The sequence below is a fragment of the Lagenorhynchus albirostris genome, chromosome 9, assembly GCF_949774975.1.
Source record: "Lagenorhynchus albirostris chromosome 9, mLagAlb1.1, whole genome shotgun sequence".
NCBI classification, from domain to species: Eukaryota; Metazoa; Chordata; class Mammalia; order Artiodactyla; family Delphinidae; genus Lagenorhynchus; species Lagenorhynchus albirostris.
Genome location: NC_083103.1, coordinates 59,756,488 through 59,778,431, shown reverse-complemented (window position 1 = coordinate 59,778,431; position 21,944 = coordinate 59,756,488). Strand labels below are relative to the sequence as shown.

Genomic DNA, 21,944 nt, shown 5'->3' with positions numbered 1-21,944 from the left:
GTATATGATCCTTTTAGTGTATCATTGAATTCGGTTTGCTAATATTTTGTTGAGGATTTTTGCATCTATGGTCATCAGGGATATTGGCCTGTAATTTTCTTTTCTTGTGGCATTCTTATGTAGTTTTGGTATCAGGGTAATTCTGGCCTTGTAAAATGAACTTGGAAGTGTTCCCTCCTTTTCTATTTTTTTGGAAGAGTTTAGGAAGGATTGATATTAATTCTTCCTTGAATGTTGGTAGAATTCACCTGTGAAACCATCAGGTCCTAGACTCTTGTTTTTTTGAAGGTTTTTGTTTACTGATTCAATCTCCTTACTAGTATTCAGCCTGTTTGGATTTTCTGTTTCATCATGATTCAGTCTTTTTTTTTGGCTGTACTGCACAGCATGTGAGATCTTAATTCCCCAACCAGGGATTGAACCTGTATCCTCTGCAGTGGAAGTGTGGAGTCTTAACCCCTGGACTGTCAGGGAAGTCCCCCATGATTCAGTCATGATAGGCTGCATGTTTCTAGGAATTTATGCATTTCTTCTAGGTTGTTGAATTTGATGACATATAATTGTTTATAGTACTCTGTTATGATCCTTTGTATTTCTGTGGTATCAGAAATACATAGGATCTGTAGTATCTGTAGTATCTCCTCTTTCATTTCTGATTTTATTTATTTGAGTTCTCTCTCTTTTTCTTGGTCACTCTGGCTAAAGATTTGCTAATTTTATTTTTCAAAATCCAGGTCTTAGTTTTATTAATTTTTTTTCTATTGCCATGCTCCAGACTGCAGTGTTTCCTGGAGGGGAGCTTTACATGTGTCTGGTGCCCTGGCTTTTATGTCTGGCATCCCAGTTTTTGTGGCTCCCACCCAGGGGACACCCCTTGATCACCTGGCTCTGGTGGCTGGAGGGTTGGGTCTTACATTCCTGAGTCCCATGGGACTGTGCTATTGGAGCTCTGGTTCTTGTCAGGCTGCCACCCTCAGGGCACTGCATAGACAGCAGACTGAGGTACACCCCCTAGTCTTTTTGTGAAGGAGACTTCTTTGCTTGTTTGGAGCTTCTGCCTGAGGGGCAGGCTTCAGGTTTAACACGTATTTAGTGGCCTGCAAAGCTGCTCTTAAGGGATGTAGGCCATGGATGCCATCTTGGTGCTTTCCCTCTGCCTTGCTTCAGCTTGCTGATATCACCTAGAAAAGAGCTTATACACTCATCTGGAGCCCTGTTTTTTGTGACTGCCCAGTGGACACTTCCAGATCACCTGACTCTGGTGGCCAACAGGGCTTATGCTTGCAGTCCCACAGCACTGTATATATTTGCATACTTTTAAAAGCTAGTGCTTGAGGGTCTGGCTTCTAGTCATCCTGAATGAAAGGGCTAAGATCCTCCCTTTTGGGATGCTGACAGGTTTTGGCATGTCCTCAACTACATGGAGTTATTAAAAATATAATAGGCTGCTTGGATAAGCACAAAGGTTTGAAAGACACCCAAGAGCTAAGGCAGGGTTGAACAACAAGGGTCATCTCCTACACGAGGCCACTCCTTCATGACTGGGAGAGGTGGTTTTTTCTATTATATAGAAACTAACACAGAGAGTCAAACAAAATGAAGAAATAGAGGAATATGTTCCAAATGAAAGAACAAGATAAAACCTCAGAAAAAAATCTTAATGAGAGAGATATTAATTTACCTGATAAAGAGTTCAAAGTAATGGTCATAAAGATGCTCACTGAACTGGGGAGCAAGAATGGATGAACACAGAATTTCAGCAAAGAGATGGAATATATAAAAAAAGTACCGCATAGAAGTCACAAAGCTGAAGAATACAATAACTGAAAAAAATTACACTGGAGGGGTTCAACAGCAGATTAGATGAAACAGAAGACAGGATCGGTCAACACAAAGACAGGGCAGTAGGACTTACCCAGTCAGAGCAGCAGAATGAAAAAAAGTGAAAATAGCTTAAGGGACTTATAGACTAACATTTACATCAGGTGGTCTAACGTTCACATCATAGGGTTCCCAGAAGGAGAAGAGAGAGAGAAAGGGGCAGAAATCTTATTTGAAGAAATAATGGGTGAAAGCTTCCCTAATCTTCCAGATCCAGGAATCCCAGAGTGTTCCAAATAAGAGGAATCCAAACAGACCCATACCAAGACACATTATAATTAAAATGTCAAAAGTTAAATACAAGGAGAAAATATTAAAAAACAACAAGAAAAAGCAATTTGTTACAGGCAAGGGAGCTCCCATAAGACTATGAGCAGATTTTTTAGCAGAAACTTTGCAGGCCAGAAGGGAAAGACACAGTATATAAGGTGCTGAAAGAAAAAACCTTTCAACTAAGAATACTCTACCTGGCAGTTATCATTCAGAAGTGAAGGAGAGATAGAGTTTACCAGACAAGCAAAAGCTAAAGGAGTTCATCACCATTAAACCAGCCTTATAAGAAATGTTAAAAGGTACTTCTTTAAACTGAAAAGAAAGGGCACTAAGTAGTAACAAGAACTCATATGAAAGAATAAATCTCACTGGAAAGGCAAATATATAGTAAAGGTAGTGGATTAATTACTTACAAAACTAGTATGAAGGCCAAAAAAATCAAAGGTAGTAAAAATAACTATGATTACAGTAACTTGTTAAGGATATACAAAAGAAAAAGATGTAGAATGTGACTTCAGAATTATAAAATTGGGGAGCAATAATGTTGAGCTTTTCAGTGGGATCAAACTTAAGTTGTTATCAACTTAAAATAGACTTTTATCGATATAAATTGTTATATGTAAGCCTCATGGTAACCACAAAACAAAAACTTATAGTAAATATACAAAAGATAAAGAGAGAGGAATATAAACATACCACTAAAGAAAGTCATCAAGCCACAGAGGAAGAGAGCAAGAGACAAAGAAAGAAAGGAGCTAGAGGAGCTACATAAACAGCCAGAAAACAATGAACAAAATGGCAATAAGCACATATATATTAATAATTACTTTAAATGTAAATGGACCGAATTCTCTAATCAACAGACATAGAGTGGTTGAATGAATAAAAAACCAAGACCCATCAATATGTTGCCTATAAGAGACTCACTTTAGATGTAAGGACACGAACAGACTGAAAGTGAAGGGATGGAAAATGATATTCCATGCAAATGGAAACCAAAAGAAAGCTGGGGTAGCTATACTTATATTAGACAAAATAGACTTTAAAATAAAGACTATAATGATATACAAAACAGTGTGTTACATAATGATAAGGGAGGCAATTCAACAAGAATATATAACATTTGTAAATATTTTTGTGCCCAACATAGGAGAACCTAAATATGTAAAGCAGATATTAACAGACCTAAAGGGAGAAATAGACAGCAGTACATGAACAGTAGGGGACCTTAATACCCCACTAACATCAATAGATAGATTATCCAGGCAGAAAATCAATAAGGAAACATTGATTTTAAACAGCACGTTAGACTAGATGGACTTAACAGATATTTATAGAACATTCTATCTCAGAGCAACAGAATATACATTCTTCTCAAGTACACATAGAACATTTTCTAAGATAGATGAAATGTTAGGCCACAAACAAGTCTTAGTAAATTTAAGAGGATTGAAATCATATGAAGCATCATTTCCAACCACAGTGATATGAATCTAGAAATAAATTACACAAAGGAAACTGGAAAATTCACAAATATTTGGAGATAAAGCAACATGCTATTGAACAACCAATGGGTCAAAGAAGAAATTAAAAGAGAAATTTAAAAACTACCTTGAGACAAATGAAAATGGAAATGTAACATACCAAAATTTATGGGATGCAGCAAAAACACTTCTGGGAGGGAAGTTCATAGTGATAAATGCCTACCTCAAGAAAAGTCTCTAATAAACAATCTAAATGTACACCTCAAGGAACTAGAAAAAGAACAAGTGAAGCTCCAAGTCAGTAGAAGGAAAGAAATAAAGATTAGAGCAGAAATAAATGAAATATAGACTGTATACTTCAGCTTTAACATCACTATCTAGAGTTCAATATTTGTTTATAAATTTTTTGAGGTAAAATTTACATACAAATTGTGTGTTGTTTGTTGTATAGTCCAGACCCCTATGAAGATAAGAAATATTTTCATAACCTTGAAATTTCCCCATGTCCCTGACTAGTCAGTCCTGCCTTCGCTCCCAACCCCAAGTATTACCTGTGACTTTTAGCTCTGATTATAGTCGAGTGTTAGGAGTATTTTGAACTGGGGAGCTGCCTGATATGCTTCTTATAATGTTACAGATGTAGGAGCTTGGTGTAGTTTTTCCAAAAGAAATTTCATAAATTTTGCATTTTCATAAAAATATAGTCATTCATTCAGCAAACATTTAGCTGCCAGATGCCTTGCTAAGTACCATGGGAGACATTCTGGAATCAAATGAGTGCGGTACCAGCTCTGATAGAAATAAGCACAGGATGAGGAGGCACAAAGAAGGGAGTGATTTAGTTCTCCCTGACTTGAGGGCATAGGCAACAATGGCCTCATAGAGGAGGTGACACTTGAGCTGCGTTGAAGAAGATGAGTTGGTGTTTGCCAGGCAATAGTGGAGTGGGAAAAGGGCATTTCAGTGTGAGCGAAGGCAGTGAGGAGGGAAAGAAGTTGGTGTGGTGGGAATGGTTTTGCTAGGCTGGAGCAAAGGCTGCAGAAGATAAACCTAGAGTGGTAAGTGGGGAGGACTTTGCATACCATGCAAATGACTTTGGTTTATTTCTGTAGTTTGGGGAGTAATTTGAAAGGTTTATTCATTTATGAAGGTGGTTACATGCAATAGATAGAAATTGTCAGGCAATGCCGTTAGATGCTTAAGATTGTTTTATGATCAAATCAAACTCATATTTCTTCTTTGTTTTATTAAACTGTAATTTTATATTTTTATTCGACTCTTCTCCCTTTTATCTCTCTAAAATGACAGGTAGTGTGCCAGTATTTGAAAAATCCCAATGTATCTGATACATGGCTGCTGCAGAATATTTTCCAAGCTCTGAATGTATATTACAATTATTCGGGCCAGGCGAGATGCCTGAATATATCAGAGACAGCAACCAGCAGTCTGGGAGCCCTGGGTTGGAGCTATCAGGTAAGTGTGTATATTTCCCCAAGCGGAACTTACTTTTCACTGATATGGTTGTGCTATAACAGAGAATTTGCAAGATTTTATCACCTGGATCCAAATCTGAGTTCTATTACCTTATACTTTAAGACTATGGATAAGTTTCCTCATTCATACATTCATTAAATACCAATTGCATTTTTTTTTTATTTTACTGAAGTAAAGTTGATTTACAATGTTGTGTTAATTTCTGCTGTACAGCAAATTGACTCAGTTATACATATATATATTCTTTTTCATATTCTTTCCCATTATGGTTTGTCACAGGATATTGAATATAGTTCCCTGTGCTATAGAGTAGGACCTCGTTGTTTATCTGTCTTATATATACTATATATACTAGTTCAGTTTGGTATTTAATCATCACAGAATATATTCTGAGTACTTACCACAAGTCAGGCACTTTTCTAGGCTCCAGAGACACAAAGGTAAATGAGATACGATCTAATCATCAAATATAGCTTGGTGGAAATGATAGGTAACTAAACTAATGGTTACAATAGATCTTGGTAAGTCCCATAAAGGTAGCATTTTATGGACATAGAAAAGAAGGGGGAGTCTAACTTGATTCTGTCTGAGCCTCCATTCATTCCTTCATCTGTACAATGAGACTAGTAATAATAATAGTAATACTTTCCTCCAGAGTTGTTTTGAGGATTAAATGTGATAATAGATGTGAAATGAAGCAGTTTGCAAAGAAGGAATGTATAGCCCCAACTTCTGTGACTTCTCAGCTGAGCCTTTCCAGGAATAATGAGAGGTGGTATGGCATAAAGAACAGGGGCTCTGAAGCCAGACTCCCTGAGTTCAAACCCTGGCTTTACTGCTTACAGGCTGTATGATCTTGGTCAATTTCTTTAACATTTTATGCCTTATCTTCTCACTGGAATCTCTCCTGGTTTGCTTTTTCAGACCTGCACAGAAATGGTCATGCCCTTCTGTTCTAATGGTATTGATGACATGTTCGAACCTCACTCGTGGAACTTTAAGGAATTTTCTGATGACTGTTTTAAACAGTGGGGTGTGAAACCAAGGCCCTCTTGGATCCCTACTATGTATGGAGGCAAAAACATCAGTTCACACACGAACATCATTTTCAGGTGAATTTTTGCTGATCCAAAGAAAACTTTGGTTGACGGAGACATTTTTAGAATAGCTGAGAAAAGAGAACCAGGAAAATGCTGCACAGTTACAACAATATAGAATACAGCAGTGGTATCCATCATGTTTTTCTACTTCTTGAAAGACAGAGGATGCTGAGAGGTGATATGAATTTTTGCTCTATTACCAGTATGCTTAAAGGCTTAAAAACAACAGCAGCAAAGTTAAAATATTAAAAAAATACTCTCCAACACAAAGTGAAGCATCATCTGTTGTTCTCAATTTGTGTTACTATTGTTATCAATGATAATAAAAAATTTTAATATATATTTAACAAACACTTTTGGAGTGCCCACTCTGTTCTGTCCCAGGCACTGTATGAGGCACTTTAAATAAATTACTTAATTCAATTCTCACAACAACCCTTGGAAGCAGTTTTTATAGTCCCTTTTTTACTGAGGAGAAAAGTGAAGGTCACTGTGAGCAGTCACTTGCCAAAACTCATCCAGCTTTGTTTTAGTTACCAAGTGATAAAGTCAGTTTGCAACCTTGGTGTGTCTGACTACAAAACCCGTGTTTGTTCTTCTGTTACACTGCTGCACTAGTAGTGTCATATTTGGTATTGGTTCACGTTGGAGTTAATTGAGTAGACTCTATGTGTCTGATTGCAACTTCAAAATTTCCATGTTTTGGCTTGAATATTAGGTTGTTAGTTATTAAAATAGCAACCATTTAATTAAAAATTTCCCCAAATCTATATGGAGATAGTAGAGAGATACCTGTACATATCCCTTAAACGGGACCTATTGTTTAAATTGTAAATGTCATTCTTTTACAAACTCTTCTAAACAGAGTTACATTTGACCTTCTAGACATGGCCAATAGCTTTTAGGAGTGAGGAATGCTGTTTTGACTGAAGGATCACTCTCTGGGTTTAGGCCAGTGGCACTGCCCATTTTGCAAAAGAGCCTCTGTCTTATTGGGTTCATGCTATTTTCTCACTCAGTAGGGTACCTGCCCCCACTGTATGGAAAACTTAAAGATTCTTTTTAATTTCCTGAAATTGTTTTCCTTGTCCTCAATAGGAGTCTGCAAAACTATACTTTTCATCTCAACCTTATGAAGTGACAGATGAGCAAATAAGTATATTTAAGGTATTTAAGGAAACTGCCAAGTTAGGATGTTTGAAATCAGGAAAACATGAAAGGACTGAGAGGACTGAAAAAGGCTTACGTATAAGCCTTGGGTGTCCAAGGTCATCTTTGTTGCCTCAGAGGAGGAAGTACTTTGTCATGTTCTTGTTTTTCTTTAGGACCTTACCTCCAAGTAGTATTTGTATGGATTTCTCTAGCGTGCTGATGCTGTAAGCTCAAAGCTGAAGTTCAAGTTGAATTGTAAAGTGGAGTCTTTAAATCGTTATATAAAGGTTTTAATATCTGAGTTTTCGTCAAATACATTATCCTTTTTTATTGGATTCATCCATTACAGATGAGTATTTTAGTGATCCATTTGTCCTTTTATACTGTTTTCCTCAGGGTATCAAAATAACAATCGTCATCATCATCATCATCATCATCGGTGGAAAGGATAGATTTTGTGAAAAAAGGTTGAGGAGTAGAACTGAAGCCAGTAGGTGGAAATTATGGCTCAGTGTTAAAAACTTCTAGCTCAGTGTAAGAAAGGACTTCCTAACAGAGTTGTGCAAAGGCAGAATGAGCTGTCTTAAATTACTTAAGCTCTTTGACCCTCAGTTTTCTCTTCTGTAAAATCACCCACAGAGTTGTTGTGATGCTTAAAAAATTTAACCTAGTGAAGTACTTGGCCCAGACCTAGCAAATATATATGCTCAAAAAATGTACGTTGAATGAATAAATGGAAGTATACTCTCAGCCTGTACTTTACCTTCTAGCCAACAGGGGACTTATCTGTCCCTGAATGTCCTTTCCTTCCCCTTTTTTCTTTTTCCTAAGGCTCGGGCATCCTCCAAGAAACCTTCCCTGACACCTCCAGGGAGGTTAGGTTTCCCCCACACACTTAGCTCCGCTAAGGCCTGTGACTATCCCTTAGCGCCCTGTGTGGAAATTATCTGTTCGTGTTTCTATCTGCCCCATGAGACTGTAAACTTCTCAAAGACAGAGACTTTGTCTTAATCATCTCTGTGCCTTTAGCACCTGCTACAGTGACTGGCACAGAGTGAATGCCTAATATGTTTGATAAGGATGAGGAATGATATAAAGCTCAGAAAGGCTTCAGAGGCATGTGAAAGTTTAAAGGCAGAACTATATGAAAATGCTGGTTTATCTTTGTGCAGTGGCAAGACTACTTTTAAAAAGAAATCTTTTCCCATATGCTGCTAGGTGTGAAGAATTCAATGTAAAACTTAAGTTATTTAAAAATTCAAAATTCTACTGCTTTTCTGAAGAAAGCATATTCTGAAAGTAAAAGAGCAGCTTTAGGTGTGTCTGTTCTGTCTACTTAGTGGCCATCAGCTAGAAAACATTACTGGTTGATGAGTAAGAAAATGTCCAAGGAACCATGTGGAAAGTGTATTTTATGTTCATGCTTCTCTCAAGTCACCTCACACAAATCCGACTGTGACTGCTTTTCTGGTTAGAAAATTCAGTCTGTTTTTAATGGTTGGATTAGAGATTTGCCAGTTAAGAGCTTGGGCTTTAAAGTCAGGGAGACCTGGGTGCCATTCTGCTTCTACCCTGAATTAGCTGCGTGGCCTCAGGCAAATTGCCAATTTTTATGAGTTAGAAATAATGACTACCTGCCAGAGTTACTTCGAGGAGTAGATAGATTATCATAGAAGTGAGCACTGTGAGGGCAGAGGTTTTGTCTGTTCATGGTTAAGTCACCTGTACCCAGTCAGTACCTGACACATAGTAGGCACTCAGTAAATGTGTTGAATGAATGAGGATTTAATAGTAGCTATTAATAGTTCCATTTCAGCAATTTTCTTATTCCACAGTGGTTTTGTTGGAAGGATTTATTTTTTTCCCCAACTCCAGTTGGTAAGAAATTATCTTACAAATGGTCATTTTCAGTTATTTAAATATAAATTCAAAAAGGAGTCTCTGAGAAGCTGGTTACTTTAACATCATTTCTCAGGCAAATTAATTGTTGCCAGCAATTAAGTGAGGCTCACTGTTGGGAATTTTATCCAGGCATCTAGATTCTCTCATGAAAGCCAGTATTTTTTTTTCCTGTAAATTTCCCAGTGACTGGTTTAGCTTTCACATGTCTAGAACCAAGAAATTCAAGTCCATGTGCATCTTAGGTCTCTCAGCAACTCCAAACACTGTTGCTAAGCCACTAGGCTGATTCAGATGACCTTTTAAATCAAATGCAGTTTGCTTATTATGTGGCTGTTGGGATAGCTTTTTTGTTTTGCAAATAATGGAGAGTTTCCTATCTGGGTTGGTCCTGTCAAATTGCAATAATGATAAAGGCCATTTGTTCACTTAAGAGAATCCAACCCCTTGTGTAGTTTACTTTAAAAATTTATCTCATAGTTGAAAACTAAGGCTCCTATTTTGCATGTGAGTTTTTCCTCTTGTTTTTAACAAAACCCGCCAAAAAAAGTACATTTTTGGAGTGATTTTTTCCCCCAAGAATGATGTTGTTAAGTTGCAATTGAATTAATATTTTTAAGAAGAAAAATGTGGTTAAAAGTGTGGTGAGGGTAGAACAGGGGTTTTAAACTTGTATTTCAAATACACATGTATTTAACGTACCTAAATGCATATTTCTTTTTTAATTTGTACATTTACCTAGAAAATTGATTGCATTAGTTTTCTGACCAAATTTCTGTGAGAAATGCTATTGCATCCCTTTTCATTATTCATTTACCTCTCAGAAGTATTAACACTTCTTATGCTTACAGAATATGATAATAACTAATAATGCTGCACATTCATGTGTTTTATAGTTTATACCTGATTTCCACATATATTATTCAACTTGGGCCTCACAATATCTCTGTGAGTGAGGGGCATTATCTTTCAAAAACTTTTTTTTGGTAATACACATGAGAATTGAGGTTCAGAGGGGTCAGGTGACTTACCCAAAGTCATGTGGCTTAATAGGGTATAAAACTTAGGTCTGCTGACTTAGTTCATTGTTTCTTGCCAGTATTACACATAACTGAAGGTCAGTCTCTCTATATTTATATGAATCACTTAGGTGAACTCTGCTTTCCCATGTAAAAAGTACTGAAGTGATTTACATGTTCCTAAACTTGCATGCGTGTATTTATAGATCTCTTTTGTGTAGGGCATCTGATGTAAGGCCACAAATAACTACATACATTCTTTTTTCATTCATTCGATAAATATTTGTATGGCTCCTACTGTGTGCCAGGTGCTGAAGATACAGTAATAAAACAGACAAAAAGCCCTGCCCTTGGGGAGTTCTAGTTTGAGAGATGGATGATGAACAAGATAGCACTTATAAGCATGTTAGAAGGAGATAAGTGCTAAGGGAAAAAAAAATAAGGGGAAGAGGGTTATGAAATCTTGGTGGGGGTGGGGAGAAGTTTGAAGTTTTAGATGAGGTGACTAAGGAAGACCTCACCAAGGGGTGACTTTTGTTTTTGTTTTTTTGTTTTTTTTGTTTTTTTTTGTGGTATGCGGGCCTCTCACTGCCGTGGCCTCTCCCGTTGCGGAGCACAGGCTCCGGACGCGCAGGCCCAGCAGCCATGGCTCATGGGCCCAGCAGCTCCGCGGCATGTGGGATCCTCCCGGACTGGGGCATGAACCCGTGTCCCCTGCATCGGCAGGCGGACTCCCAACCACTGCGCCACCAGGGAAGCCCAGGGGTGACTTTTGAATAGTGATGTGGAGGAAGGAGCTAGCTAGCCACGAGCTCGGTGGGCTAAGAATACTCCAAGCAGAGAGGTAAGCAGAGGCAAAGGCCTTGAGAGGTAAATGTCCCACAGCATGTTCTCCTCCAGGTAAGAGGAGAAGGTCAGTGTGAGAAGGTCAGTGTGGCTGGAGTGGAGTTAAGGAGGGAGAGAGTAGCAGGAGATGAAATCAGAGAGGCAGGAAGGGCCCAGATCATTTAGAGACTTGTAGGTCCTGCATGTTTGGTTTTTACTCTGAAGGAAATGGGAAAACTTGGAGTGTTTTAAGCAGGGGAGTGACAGAATCTGATTCAGATTTTAACAGCATCAAATTGGCTGCTGTATTGATATTAGATCGCAGGGAGACAAGAGTAGAAGCAGGAAGATCAGTTAAAAGGCTCTTCAGCTGGGTTTCCCTGGTGGCACAGTGGTTGAGAGTCCGCCTGCTGATGCAGGGGACACGGGTTTGTGCCCCGGTCTGGGAAGATCCCACATGCCGCGGAGCGACTAGGCCCGTGAGCCATGGCTGCTGAGCCTGCGCATCCGGAGCCTGTGCTCCGCAAAGGGAGAGGCCACAACAGTGAGAGGTCCGCGTACTGAAAAAAAAAAAAAAAAAAAAAAAAGCTCTTCAGGCTAGAGATAACGGTGACTTAGACCAGAGCAGTGGCAGTGGGGTGGTGAGAAGAGTTCAAATTCTGGGTATGTTTGAATTTATAGCTGACAAGGTTTGTCGACAGATTAGATATGAAAGAGAGATTAAAAAGTAACAAGTTTTTGGCCCAGCAACTGGAAAGATAAGGTTGCCATTGACAGAGATTGGGAAGATAGTGGCAGGGCTGGTTGGGAGTTGGAGAGTATAAAGAGCTCTGTTTTGGACCTGAAAGCTTGAGATGTCTCGTTAGACTGCCGTGTAAAAATGTCAAGTATATAATTGAATATTGGTCCTGAAGTTTAGGGGAAAGGTCCTGGCTAAAGATATTATTTGATAGTCATTTGTGTATAGATAGTACTTATAGATGATAGGGTTTTTCTTAAATGATTATGCAAATTATGGAAATAATTTCATATGTCTGATAATATGACCTTGAAGATTTGTTATTTCAGGCTTTGTAACAATATCAGCAAAATAGAATGTGCATTAAACAAATGTCAGAACACACATTAAATGTTCTGTAAGTGATTTCAAGTGATTTATAGATAGACATACCAAGAGATGCTGTACAGGGAAAAGTGACCTAATACCTACCATGGGCCAGGTACTTAAATCCAGCTGTTTCAGCCCCTGTTATATCCTGAGGAATCTAAGCTTCCATGAGATTAGTAAGATGAGAGGCAGACCTGGGACTGGAACCCAGGTGTGTCTGATCCCGAAGTTTGTGCTCTTCTTACTCTGCACCACACAAGCCAAGATGGTATGTGCTGTTGATTTCCAACAGCAATCATGTGTCCATGAAATGCAATGTGTAGTATAAAATGAGCGTTGGAATAGGCTTACAAGATCTGAGTTTGTATCTCAGAGGCTTGATTTGAGTAAGCCGTCAAACGTCACTAGGCATTAGTTTTCTCATCTCTAAGAGTTGTAATTAAACCTACCTCACATGGTTGATATAATGTGAGGTCAAATATGAAAGGCTTTGTAAACTTTAAACCAGTCAGAAATTGACAAACTGATCTTAAAATTCATCTAAAAATGCAAGGGACCCAGAATAGCTAAATCAATCTTGAAAAGGAAGAACAAATTTGAAGAACTCATACTTCCGGATTTCAAACTTTGTATAAAGCTACCGTAATCAATACAGTGTGATACTGGCATAAACATAGACATATAGATCAGTGGAAGAGAATTGACAGTCTAGAAGTCAGCCCTTATCTGTGTGGTTAATTGATTTTTGACAAGAATGCTAAGACAATTCATTGAGGAAAGAATAGTTTTTTTTAAGAAATGATGCTGGGAAAACTGGATATTCACAGGCAAAAGAATAAAGCTGGATCCCTATTTCATACTATACAAAAAAATTAACTCAAGATGGATCAAATGATTTAATTGATAATTCAATTTAAAACTGAGCAAGGATCTGAGTAGACATTTTTTTCAAAAAAGATATACAAAAGGCCAGTCAGCACATGAAAAAAATTCTCAATACCATCAGTCATTTGGGAAATGCAAATCAAGACCACAATGAGATTCCATTTCACACCCACATAGGATGACTATAATCAAAAAGACACATAATAAATGTTGGTGAGGATACAGAGAATTTAGAACCCTCAGATGTAGTTTGTGGGAGTATAAAATAGTGCAGTCACTTTGGGAAACAGTTTGGCAGTTCATCAAAAGGTTAAGTCATTATATATCCCAGAAATTCCGTTCCTAGTTATATACCCAAAAGAAATGAAAATATTCATCCATGTGAAAACTTGTACACAAATGTTCATAGGAGTAATATTCATAATAGCCAAAAAGTGGAAACAACACAAATGTGCATCTGATGAATGGATAAATAAATGTGGCATATCCATATACAATAGAATATTTTTGGCAATAAAAAGGAAAAATGTACTGATACGTGCTACAACATGGATGAAACGAAAATATGTCAAAGTGAAAGAAGCCAATCACAGAAAACACCCATTATATAATTCCATTTATATGAGATGTCCAAAATAGGCAAATCTATAGAGATAGAAAGTAGATTAGTGGTTGCCTGGGGCTGAGAGTGAGGGGAAGTAGTAGAGGGGAATGGGGATTTGACTGCCAGTGAGTATAGGTTTCTCTTGGGGGTGATGAAAATGTTCTAAAATTGATCGTGATGATGGTTGCACATCTCTGAATACACTAAAAAAACATTGAATTTGTACGATATAAGTGTCCCTTTTGTGGGAGATGAATTATAGCTCAACAAAGCTGTTAACAAATATTATTAGGGATGCTGTCTGTGTTTGTATTGGCTTTTTTTTCAGCTAAACTAAATATCCTGTTTCAATAACTGATCCTGTTTACATCATTCTGAAATGTGTTGTGTGAACCAGCCAGGACTAATAACCTAATAGCATTTCCTTAATTTTAAAGCTAATGTAAAATGAGTATCTTGAGTAATGCCCAAAAGTTCTGATTCTAGATTCAGAGCAGTTTTTTCAGTCCTACCGCCCTATTTCCCAAAGTACTATACTAAGAGGGACATTTTTTTAAAAAAATGGTTTGTTTTCTTAAAGAGCCAAGAGATAATTAACATTTTTAAATATGGAAATTTTTCTTTATCACTTTGGTATTTGGGTCTTAGGAAAGAAGGAGACTGGCTTTAATTGAAAGACTCCTATGTGCCTGACACTTATTAAACATATCCACATGTAGCATCTGATTTAACCCTTGAAGCAACCTTATGAGGTAGGCCTTGTTAACTCTACTTTACAGATAAGGAGACTGAGTCAGGTAACTTGTGTAAGGTCATACAGCTTTTGAGTGATGAAGCCAGGATTGGAACTCAGTCTTCTAAATTCCAAGTCCCAGTACAATCTAGGTTGATTCATGGGGCATCACCTTCAGTCTTCTCTGGTCCTATTTCTGTACCTGCTTGCAGAAATATTGTCAAACTCCAGGATAAAGCACCTTTCTATATGACAGATTAAATCCTCAGATCAAATCCCCCAGGTTATAAGCTTATAATTTTAGGTGTTATGCCTATAGTAGGTTTCTCCTATCTTATATTTGTGTAGATATAAAAAACTAATAATCTGTTTTTTTTTTCTTTCCCTCACTTAGCAATGGTGAAATAGACCCGTGGTCAGGAGGTGGAGTAACTAAGGATATTACAGACACCTTACTTGCGATCGTCATCCCAGAGGGAGCGCATCATCTAGATCTCCGAGCCAACAATGCCTTTGATCCCGTCACTGTGCTATTAGCCCGCTCCTTGGAAGTGAGACACATGAAGCAGTGGATCAAAGATTTCTATGCAAGTCTGGGAAAGATGCACTGAGTAACGTTAGATCATTTTCAGTTTCTTCTTTTAAGTTCATTCCACCCACACTTCCATTCACTTTGGTTTTCTGTACATAATTACTTTCCCTTGTTTATTAGATTTGGTGTGGTGAAGGTTGAGACAGAAGAGAACGTGATGGTGGTGATAGCAGCCATCCAATGACCTGAGTCCTTGCCATCTTTGTGCCACCTCCAGGAAGAATTTCTTCATGACAGCTTTCCCACACCATCAGTGGCCTTGATAACTAGAGCAGAGTATTGACTGCCTTTCACAAGAGGGGGGAGTCACTTCCTTGGTTTCTCTGAAAGCAGGGATTTATTGGTTTCGAAGTTGAAGTCTCTTTGGCCCATTTGTCACTAGCTCCTCTTCTACTTTCCCAAAAGGAAAAGCAGAAGATAGATAAAAATGATGTAATTGCAGCTGGTAGGAAGGATATCCAGTGCCAAACCAGGAAATGGGAACCATTTCTTTTGTGCTTGATTTAATGACTTTGAACTGTGCTGTAAATAAAGAATAGGGCTGGACCTTATACCTGTGTGTTGCTTCTGAAGCTCACTCCAGCTGTTGGGAATGCTGTGTGCGCTGGGCTTGGCTGTTTTTGTAAAGTCCTTTAATTTTCTCTCTTCTATTTGGCAGCTTTTCTTAGTTCTGGGATATTTGCCACCATGGTACTGCCAGTAAGAAATCTGGCCTTTTTCTGCTCCATTTCTCTTTGTTTCTGAGGTCAGTTTTGTGGTAGTTTGGTCAGGTTTTGCCAGTTTAGGAAAATGACTCTGTTTTCCTTTTCTTTTTACATCTGAGCAGGTTATATTCTGTGGTTACTGATGATACTTCAGTAAGAAGCCTTTAAAAACTGATGAATCAGCTATTCAGAAGGCAAAATATAATTATGTTCAGCATTTTGGTTTTTTAATTTTATTTTCTGGTGATTGTTATGCTGTCATTAAAGCCAGAAGTGTCAGGACACTAAGAGGCAGGTGCACAAGAACTTTTCTGTATGGCTTCCAAAAGACAAGCTGACTAATTCATGCAGGCAGCATATTTGACATTAATAAATGGCTGAGCCATTCCTATTTCCAAGGGGTTGGCTTCTTTCAAGCAGTTCTTACACTGAGACCTTTCTTCAGAAGAGCTTTTCTAGGATAACAAATAGGGTTGGATCAAAACCTTTCAGGGACAGAGAGAGAGACTAACAGTTTCTACTCTGTTGAAAGATTTCTTTTCCCTTGTTTCCTTTTATTTTCTCTCAGTTTTTTTTTTCTTCACTCTGCCTTGGGAACATTTTCTGCTTTTTAAAAACTGTATCTTGAGCTTGAGTATTTCTAAAGCACTTATTTTTTTTATAAAATGCAGATATAATGTTCATTCTCGGGTGGGAGACTGAAATATTCCCCTTACTTTCCCTGGCATCTGGGAGATACAGAAAAATCTTTGTCTGGTTTCAGAAGCCTTCAGTTCTCATTGTGATAAGTTGTCCATCAAAGCATTTGGTCACTATTTTCATTTCAGCATCAGAGAAAAGTCTGCTGGGGTGGGAATTTAAGGGTCAAGACAATACTAGTTTTTATTCTTTGTCAACTAAGAAGTTATATAATGCAGGGTTTATGGGCTTAATGGAGAATATTCTTACTATTTATTTTAGGCTATATTGATTTTAGGATATTTTCATTGAAACCTTTTTTACTTAAAATCTTTAAAATACTTTGCCACTTCATTTAATATTGATTGTTTGGATGAGTTGCATTTTTGTGAAGAGAAAAGTTGTCAAAAAATGACTGTTTTTTATGTACATGTTTTTTCTATGTACATTTCATGACAGATAGCAACCTTAACTAAAGTTGGCCTAATTATAATATGCTAAAATTTAATTTTAAATTGAAAAATAATTGAAGCATCGAATAAGCCTGATTTAAAGCATCCATCTAATTATTAGATGATGCTTTTGAAGACCAGGAAAGAGAGACACAGAGAGTTGGAGTGTTTTTTATTCTGTGTCTTTGTTACTCTAACTACCTAGAGTCAATGGGCAGAACTAAAGAAATTTAGAGATCTTTCTTAAGGGATCTGTAGAGTCAAGAGATTATCCAGAGGAGCCAATGTCTAGTCTAGTATATTAGAGAGTTCTGAAGGCAACTCTGATGTCATCCAGTCCAACCACATCATTCGTAGGTGATGGCATTGTGGCCCACAGAGAAGGGACTTGTCTAAGGCCTCACAGCTCATTTTTAGCAGAACCCAGCTTTGCATCCAAGTTTGTTTGTTGTTGTTGTTTTGTTGCTTTCACTTTATTGGTGTAGCTTAAATCTTTGTTTGAATTCAAGCAACAAAACCTCATTAAACCAGCTTAAGCAAAAGAGGGAATTTATTGAAGCTATGTAGTAATAGCTACAGGACTTGGGTAATGAGGAATTGTGAAAGAATGGAATTAGGGTCTGGAAAGTCATTAAAAGTCAAGACTGCTACTTTCTCTCGCTTACAGCAGAGGTCACCAGTTGTCAACCAGTGCATACGATTTGCTTCTCTTATTTGTAGTTTGGTTAGCAGTCTAAAGTGTGCATGTGCATCAGAATTACCCGAGGGGCTTGTTAAAACATTGATTGTTGAGCCCCATCCCAGAGTTTGTAATAATATGTCTTGGGGTGGATCCTGAGAAGTTGCATTTTTAACAAGTTTCCAGATGACGCTGGGGAATCACACCTTGAGCACCACTAGTTAAGAGAATTCTGAATTTGAATTTCCTCAGACAAGGCATGTGCCTTCAGTTCTCCTCACTCCTGTTGTCCTACCTGATCCCATTTGAGTAGGGGAGCCCTGCCGAACGCTTCCTTTCCCATGGCTGCTTCATCTCTGCAGATCAGTTTCCTCTTCTCTGCTCACAAAAGGCCTGTGACGACTTCCCAGAATGGTGTCCTCAGGCTCCTGAGGCTGCACCATCTTGCAAGCCCACAACTCTCAGATGGTTAGGGAGGGATAAAATCATAAACGCATGGCTTCAGAGACACACTATTTAGGATGAGGGTGGAGGAAGAGCATCTCAAGCAATTCAGTGTATATCTATCAAACAGTGTTTCTTGGAACATAGGTGTCACAAAATGCCAATGACTTACGTAATAGAAAGATCCATAGTTAAGCAAGGTTGGAAAATGATGGGTTAAAGTTAAGTAGTTTTTTTTTAAAACTGTAAATATGCAGTGTGACTTTCCGAAATGGTGATCAAGAATACAACTTTTGGGCTTCCCTGGTGGCGCAGTGGTTGGGAGTCTGCCTGCCGATGCAGGGGATACGGGTTCGTGCCCCGGTCCGGGAAGATCCCACATGCCGTGGAGCGGCTGGGCCCGTGAGCCATGGCCGCTGAGCCTGCGCGTCCAGAGCCTGTGCTCCGCAATGGGAGAGGCCACAACAGTGAGAGGCCTGCGTACCGCAAAAAAAAAAAGAATACAACTTTTGCTTACAGAAATGCTCTTACTTACAGAGCATTTACAAGGCATAAGATGTTGTTCTGGAACCTGGAGGATACAATGGTGAAAAAGCAAACACAGTGTCTCTACTAATAAGGTTTACATTCCAGTGGGAGGAAGGCACGAAATGTCAAATTATACAGACAGAGTGTACAATTATAAGTGTTATGAAGAGTGGTGTTATTAGGAAATTTAGCAGGGAATAGTCTGAGCTGGTCTGTGGGAGCAAGAGAATGCTGTTCTGAGAGGTGATGTTTTAGGTTATCTAAACGGTAAATGGGGGCTATGCTAGAAGAGGAGTGGAGAAAACGGCATGCGCAAAAGCCCCGAGTGTAGTATACTCAAGGAACTGAAAGAAGGCCTCTGTATGGGACAGCAGATGACCACATGACCACAGAGAAAGTGACATAAGATGAATCTGGAGACCTGGGCAGGGAGGAAGCTCATTCAAGTAGACCATGATAAGGAGTCTTTATAAGGAATGAAAAACCGTCGACTGTCCTTATTCAGGGGAGTGACATGAACAGATTTTCATTAAAAAGATCACTCTGGCTATAAATTGTAGAGTGTATTGGAGGGGGTAAGCATGTAATATAGGAGGCCACAGTTGCAATTGTCCAAGTAAGAGAAAGAGAGCTTTGACTAGGGTGGTAGAGGTGGAAATGAGAAGTGGATGAATTTGAGAGAGATTTGGTAAGGAATGCCAGTGGGATTTGGTGATGAGTTTTATATGAGATATGAGTTGGGCAGGAGATGTCAAGGTTGATGATTTCTGACTTGTGCGCTTGGATAGATGGTGGTGTCATAAACTGGAAAGAAAGCCCCACTGGGTGACCAGGTTTGGCAGGAAGATTATGAGTTCAGTTTTGTCATGCTGAGTTTTATATACTTTTGAAATAACCAAGTGGAGCTAGCTGTCAAGTAGGACTGTTGGATGTAAAGATCTGTAACCCGGTCTGGGCTGGAGAGCCATGGTCAATAGATGGTAATCAAAGCATGGGATGTGAGCTCAAGGAACTAGTGTTCAGGAAATATACTTCAGGAGCTGCTACTATACTGTACTTACCACAATACATTCTTAAGAAGACCCCAAACATCCTAATTCTCCTACAACTGTAGTACATTTGACTCCACTGAGCCAACCCATCACTTGATCCCTGGTACAGCCTTTGCTAAAAATTGGGATCTACCTCTCTGCACTCATTTCCCGTTCTTACTGCTGCCTTTGACTTTCCTAACAACCTGCACTTCAAACACAAAAATTTCTGTTATTCTAAAATACTGTTCCTGGGCTTCCCTGGTGGCGCAGTGGTTAAGAATCCGCCTGCCAATGCAGAGGACACAGGTTCAAGCCCTGGTTCGGGAAGATCCCACATGCTGCGGAGCAACTAAGCCTGTGCGCCACAACTACTGAGCTTGCACTCTGGAGCCTGCAATCCACAACTACTGAAGCCCACGTGCCACAGCTGCTGAAGCCCGTAGGCCTAGAGCCCGTACTCCACAAAAAGAGAAGCCACTTGCAATGAGAAACCCACGCACCGCAACGAAGAGTAGCCCCCGCTCGCCACAACTAGAGAAAGCCTGTGCGCAGCAGTGAAGACCCAACACAGCCAAAAATAAATAAAATAAAAAATTAATGTATTTATTTTAAAAAATAAATAAAATAAAATACTGCTTCTCTGTCTGATTCCCTTCTTATCACTACCCTCCAATGTGTTTTCACTGGCAAACTTCTTTGCATACTTCAAAGCTCAGATCAACTTGATTACCTATCTGAGAGCAGGGACTATGCCTTACTTCTTCTAGTAATCAGCATCTAGTAATGGCGTGACGCTGGGCAGCTGGTCTCAGTAGGCCCTCGGTAAATTTATACGAATGGATACTTTCCAGGGTGGAAAGGCCAAGCTTTCTGTTCATCTCTATAGCCAAGCATCTTTCACAGCTCTGATGTGCTCACATGACCTCCTGTCCTGGGCTCCCCTGGATTTTGGAAAGTACTTCCTACCCTGGGCTTCCCTAGGTCTCCAAGTACTCAATACCTCTAAAACTTGGACCCACTGATTTTCCCTCACTTCAACTGCTCATGCCCCAGCCTCCCTCTCCTACTCCATCAGCCTGGCACTTTTTATCAAGGGAGCTGAATATAACTCTGCCTTGATGTTAGGTGGGAATAGAACACTGACTAGAAATAGCCATTCAAGTGGATAGATTCTCTGGAGCCACTTTTCAATGCAAGGGGGTGAAGGAAAGGGCTGGTTCTAACAGATATTGCTGCCTAATAGTGGAGACACATAAAATTGCAGAGCTGAAAAGCAGTCTTGGGATCAAACACATGTGTGTTTAACATGGCTAACGTCTTTAATAAGAAACCCACGGGCTTCCCTGGTGGCGCAGTGGTTGAGAATCTGCCTGCTAATGCAGGGGACACGGGTTCGAGTCCTGGTCTGGGAGGATCCCACATGCCATGGAGCGGCTGGGCCTGTGATCCACAACTGCTGAGCCTGCGCGTCTGGAGCCTGTGCTCCGCAACAAGAGAGGCCGCGATAGTGAGAGCCCCCGCGCACCGCGATGAAGAGTGGCCCCTGCTTGCCACAACTAGAGAAAGCCCTCGCACAGAAATGAAGACCCAACACAGCAAAAATAAATAAATAAAATTAATAAATTCCTATCCCCAACATCTTCTTAAAAAATAAATAAATAAATAAGAAACCCAGGCCTGGAATGTGAAAGTTACTTGCCCAAGGTCATACAGCTCACGTGTTTATTTATTATTTATTTTAAGATTTTTGTCACACCTGGTTCTGAAAGGATTTCAGGTGATCTAAAGATATACAGTAAGCACAGCATAAGTGGGACAGAAGAGATTTAAAAGGGATAGGGATGTAAAATTTATCTAGGAATGCAAATCATAAAGCAGCATTTATAAAACAGTTTCCACAGAATGCTAGTAAGGCCAGATGTAAGTGGGTGTTATATAAAAAAGAGGTACATGATCAAACTGTTTGAATATGGTTAAAATAAATTTAAACAGATTATCTTTACTACAGAATCTCTCAAAACTTTGATATGCCACGTTCATTGTGAAATCAACAAGAATGTGACATTTCCCAAACTGATCTCGAACCCCTTTTTCAACAACATTTAAGAACTAATGCTCTGCCAAACACACACTGGGAAACGCTGCCATGGAATTCTAGATGTTTTCTGATGATAGAGGCCAAGAAAATTTGGCTCTAAGCTTTTTATCAGCCATCTACAAAGAGGAAAACAAGGTCAAACAGTTCACACTGTACTTAAGATCAGTCAGCCTGGAGAGTCCCAGGCAGGAACTTCCTGAAAGAGCCTCAGAAAGTGGAAAAATGTAATGAATAAGATTTTCAATTTCTCTATACATATTGCTAAATTTCACTGTATT

The 21,944-nt window shown here is 39.0% G+C and overlaps 1 protein-coding gene across 8 annotated transcripts in view; it reads left to right on the top strand.

Moving 5' to 3' along the window:
- The window catches only part of PRCP (prolylcarboxypeptidase), a 77,372-nt gene extending 57,156 nt beyond the window's left edge, over nucleotides 1–20,216 (top strand). For 5 of the 8 annotated variants that reach the window (XM_060160131.1, XM_060160132.1, XM_060160138.1 and 2 more), the window contains 3 exons: nucleotides 4,947–5,111; nucleotides 6,057–6,244; nucleotides 14,852–20,216. In XM_060160131.1, the coding sequence (XP_060016114.1) occupies nucleotides 4,947–5,111; nucleotides 6,057–6,244; nucleotides 14,852–15,068 (570 nt within the window). In that variant the 3' untranslated portion in view covers nucleotides 15,069–20,216. The remainder of the gene's footprint in view (nucleotides 1–4,946; nucleotides 5,112–6,056; nucleotides 6,245–14,851) is intronic. The other 3 variants (XM_060160135.1, XM_060160133.1, XM_060160134.1) reach the window with 3 other exon arrangements.
- The last annotated feature ends 1,728 nt before the right edge of the window (nucleotides 20,217–21,944 follow it).